Below are 4,547 nucleotides of genomic sequence, written 5' to 3' on the forward strand. Positions count from 1 at the left end.
TCCGGGGTACCGATGCGTGTCCATACCAAGTTACTACGAAGTCAACAGTTGATGAGTTGAAGGCGCATGTCTGTTCTTATTGGAATATCATTTTACCGGACTCAATTCAGTTTGTATTTGACTATGAGGGGAGAAGCAATGTTGTTGACAGTGATGTGAAGCTCTGTTCTTTCTTTTCATTGTGTATTGTTAACCACTTGTCTTTCTTGGAGCTTCGTTTATTTGAACGCGTTCCTCTTCGTGCTCCTGATTTTGTTCGTGAACCTACTACGAGGGAGTTTCGTTTAGCACCAGACCCTAGCAGAGATCAGTTGGTTAATCCTTGTCATCTTCCGAGCAGCAGTAGAATGAGCGAGTTTAATTTAGCACCAGACCCTAGTAGAGCTCAGTTGGTTAATCCTTGTCATATTCCAAGCAGCAGTAGAATGAGAGAGTTTCGTTTAGCACCAGACCGTAGCAGAGCTCAGTTGGTTAATCCTTGTCATCTTCCGAGCAGCAGTAGAATGAGCGAGTTTCGTTTAGCACCAGACCCTAGCAGAGCTCAGTTGGTTAATCCTTGTCATATTCCGAGCAGCAGTAAAGTTACTCCTACATCTACAATGACGGAGTTGCTTTTAGCTCAGTCACCTATTCCTTCCTCTCAAGAGATTGTTTCTTCTCAAGATATCCCCATGTCTCAAGAACGTACATACAATGGAAAGTTGGCAATTAAAAGATCTTGCAAGGCAGCTGAATGGGAGTTTATTATAAAAGGTGTTGGTCAAGATTTTTATGGAGGACGAGATGAAGCTCGTCTTTTTGTTGAGAAATATAACCATTTTTTTGGTCGCAGGGTGAGAGTCGTCAAGAGAAATCCAGAACGATATACGGTGGAATGTTATTACAAGGAGAAATTGGAATGCGACTGGATGTTCCATGTAGCTCCCAAGACTTCCAATGTGAAGGTCACTTATTCCTCAAGGCCTATAACGGGGAACATAAATGCTGTGCTGGTTATAGTGATGGAACAAAGGCTGATCCGGTTACGCGCGAACTTATCAAGAGTTTAATATTTTAGCAGATTGAACAGAATCCCAACAAGAAAGCCAGGGATATTGTTAGAGAACTCAAAAGTGATTATGGGTTGGAAGTGAGCTACGATCAGGCGCATGCCGGGAAAGAATTATGTTTCAAGGAATTGTATGGCGAGGACATTAAATCATACACTGACTTGAGATGGTGGTGTGAAGCCGTGAAGAAACACGATCCAGGTAGTAGGGCTGATTTAGTTGTTGAAGGTGGCGAGTTTAAGAGTTTGTTCTTAGCCTTCGATGCTTGCATCTCTGGTTCCGAATATTGTCGCCCGGTACTGTTCTTGGATGCAACTTTCCTAACTGGAAAATTTAGGGGTTGTCTTATGGCGGCTACCGGGAAGAATGGGAATAATGGTACGTCTTCTTTTATTTTTGATGTCATAAATTTTTTTTTATGTCAGATTATCACTGGATGAAACCGGTTTCATCCTTAACTGGTGAAGTCAGACTAGAGAATGAAACTAGTTTCATTCTGTACAATAACAGTTTCAGTCAGTTTGATATGATTTTTTCTTTTTGTGTTTGTTTTGTTTCTGTAGGAATATTTCCTCTGGCATATGGTATCGTATCAGCTGAAACTGTTGAGAATTGGCATTGGTTCTTGAAGAAACTAGAATCTATCTTGGGTCCTCGTGTACTAACTTTTATTTCGGATCGCCATGAGGGTTTGATCCAAGGGATTCGTGATGTTTTCCCAACTTTCTATCATGCTTGGTGTTACTAGCATTTGAAGAATAATGTCCGCAGTAAGACCAACAAGAAAAAGGGAGAGCATTGTGCTGCGATGGGTTTGTTCAAAGAATGTTTTTATTCATCGACTCATGAAGGCTTTGATCAGGGTATGCAAAAGTTGAAGGATATGGGATGTGATGGTCTTCACAAATTTTTGAGTGAGATTCCAGTGGAATGTTGGTCCAATGCACATTGTCTGGTCTATCGTTACGGCGACATGTGTTCAAACATTGCAGAGTCCTTTAACTCTTGGATCAAGGAAGCAAAAGGTATGCCTATTGCAACACTTGTTAACTGGATCAGACTTAAAATTATGGAACATATGAGTACAAGGAAGAGGAAGGGGGCGACGTATAAATGATTCATTTGTCCCAGGCTAGAGAAAAAAGTGTTGGCTTCCATTCGTGCTGGTTCCAGTGGAGAATAACCAAGTCTGGTGACATGGAGTGGGAAGTTTTTTATGGAAAGCACACGCATGCTGTTAATATTGCGAAGTTTCAGTGCAGCTGTAGGGTTTGGTTTACTGAGCAGTTCCCTTGTGATCGTGCTATTGCGTGTATGCATTCAAATAACATCGATGTTTACGAGTACATTAATCTGTATTTCAGCATTGCTAGATTCCGTGCTTCGTATGATCGTCCTATCAAGCCCATTCCTGATTACGACAAGCCTATCGATGTTGCTACTGAAGATCTCGTGAACCCACCAACTGTCGTAGGAAAAAAACATGGTAGGCCGAAGAAGAAGCGGATTCCTAACACAGGTAGTGCAAGTTTCAAGAGACCAATTACGTGCGGTAACTGCCATACTCAGGCACATCATAACAAGACGACGTGTCCTCATCCTCCTGCGAAAAAGCAACGTTAAGTACCTGCTTAAGAACATCTCCAGCCTTCATTTCTTCTGTGCAGCTTTTTACCATGATATCTTTTATTAGCTTTTTACCATGATATCTTTATTAGTTTATTCTTCTCTGCAGCCTCTCGTTGCACATTTAAGATTCATTTACCTTGAATTATATTTTCGCAACTAGTATTTACCTTGGATTGTTTCTTTTGTTCATAAAAATATATCTTATGGAATTATTTTTTCAAGTATTTCTCTTCATTTTTATAGTATATATCTTTTAGTCTTATGTTGATTGTTTAATTGTACATTCCCTTCAGTTTTTCACTGTAAAATTTGAATGTTTGCGAAGATTCAAATTTAATTGTACAGGATGTAACCAGTTTCATCCTGCTTATTCTGGAAAAAATGAGATTTTTGGCCAGGATGAAACTGGATTTCATCCATCACATATGGACAGAAAAAACTATTTTTTGTCAACCTGCACACTCTGAAAACAATTTTTATACAGGATTTGATGTAACCAGTTTCATCCAAGACTGGTTACAATCTGGCAAAAAAATTGAAGTTTTATACAGGCTAGGATGTAACCAGTTTCATCCAAGCCTGGTTACATTTTCAACCTGCAAATTTAATCATTTCTGGCTAACATATTCAAACACAACCATCATGAAATTGAAGTATAGGCATTTTTCTGTAAAAGAGTTCATATTTTAATTAAGACGAATCCACGGATCACAACTGTATGCGAAGACATAGTTCAACAAAAAAAAGTACTACCAAATGAACTACATTAATAAAAAATTTCTAAACAACCTAAACACATCAAACTTTCCAGCAGCTATTCTCATCAGTTAGGATTTCATATGCCAGATTGATTCGTCTTGTGACCATCTCCTCTCCAATAGTATCTTTGCCTTCAAAGGAGTAACCGTCTGTCATTCCCATTCCATGTAGTAGATAACATACATCATCGAATCATCACTGCAACACAAATAAATATGTAATGTCAGTTTAACGATCTGAAAAAAAATGTAATGTCGGTTCAAACTTCGTTTCAGTTTGTATGTTATAATCTCAATTCAAAGAGTTAACGACCTACCTTTCGCACTGTTGTGGACAATCTGATTGAACGACGACATCAACGTCATCCATACTAGTAATTTGAATTTGAACTTGAAAGAGATGATTTATTCTTTCTGCCATCATTTGAGCTTCTTTTAAATAGTTTGAAGAACCTAGGCGAGAATTTTAGTGTGTCCAAGTTCTTCCATGGATGTCAAGGTGAAGCAATGTGAAATGTTCTTTCTTATTCAGCATTGGGATGAACAAGTGTTGCGTTTCGACATCAATCTTTTGCAGTTCAGCATTTATCATTTTTGCAGCGTCCAACTCATCTCCCGCAATGACATCAGCCTGAATACAAATTTGAATCAAAACCAGTTAATCCATATTTTTTAAATGGATGAAACTCAATTACATCCTGTCATTAATGCTAGATGAAAACCAGTTTCTGCAGGTATCATATGAAACCCAGTTACATCCTATATATAATAGCTAGATGAAACTCAGTTTTATCCTACACTAGTGAGAGAATTATATTTCAAGCAACAGATGCAAGCCAGGTACATCCTACACTAACTTAAAGGTTATATGAAAACAAATTGCAGACCTAAGTTCATTCATTTTAAAATGTAGTATTCAAAATGTTTACCCATGCAAGCGCGCTGAGAAAGATTGACTTGGAGTATCCTTTGGTATCACCGCCATATTGAAACAATTGTCTCCATTTTTCGATTTTAAACTCCAAAATAGTGTTCACCAACGGCTGATTGAAAACAAGTTGCTGGATGTGTTCTCCACTGATACATACACCTCCATTGGACTTCCAAACGC

The 4,547-nt window shown here is 38.5% G+C and overlaps 1 protein-coding gene across 1 annotated transcript; it reads left to right on the forward strand.

Annotated features, from left to right (window-relative positions):
• The first annotated feature begins 599 nt into the window (after positions 1–599).
• On the forward strand, positions 600–2,166 carry LOC113295472. The gene is made up of 4 exons (XM_026543806.1): positions 600–992; positions 1,061–1,427; positions 1,613–1,707; positions 1,798–2,166. The coding sequence occupies exons 1-4, from the start codon at positions 600–602 to the stop codon at positions 2,164–2,166; spliced, it is 1,224 nt and encodes a 407-aa protein (XP_026399591.1).
• The last annotated feature ends 2,381 nt before the right edge of the window (positions 2,167–4,547 follow it).

Source organism: Papaver somniferum, chromosome 7 (genome assembly GCF_003573695.1).
Source record: "Papaver somniferum cultivar HN1 chromosome 7, ASM357369v1, whole genome shotgun sequence".
NCBI classification, from domain to species: domain Eukaryota; kingdom Viridiplantae; phylum Streptophyta; class Magnoliopsida; order Ranunculales; family Papaveraceae; genus Papaver; species Papaver somniferum.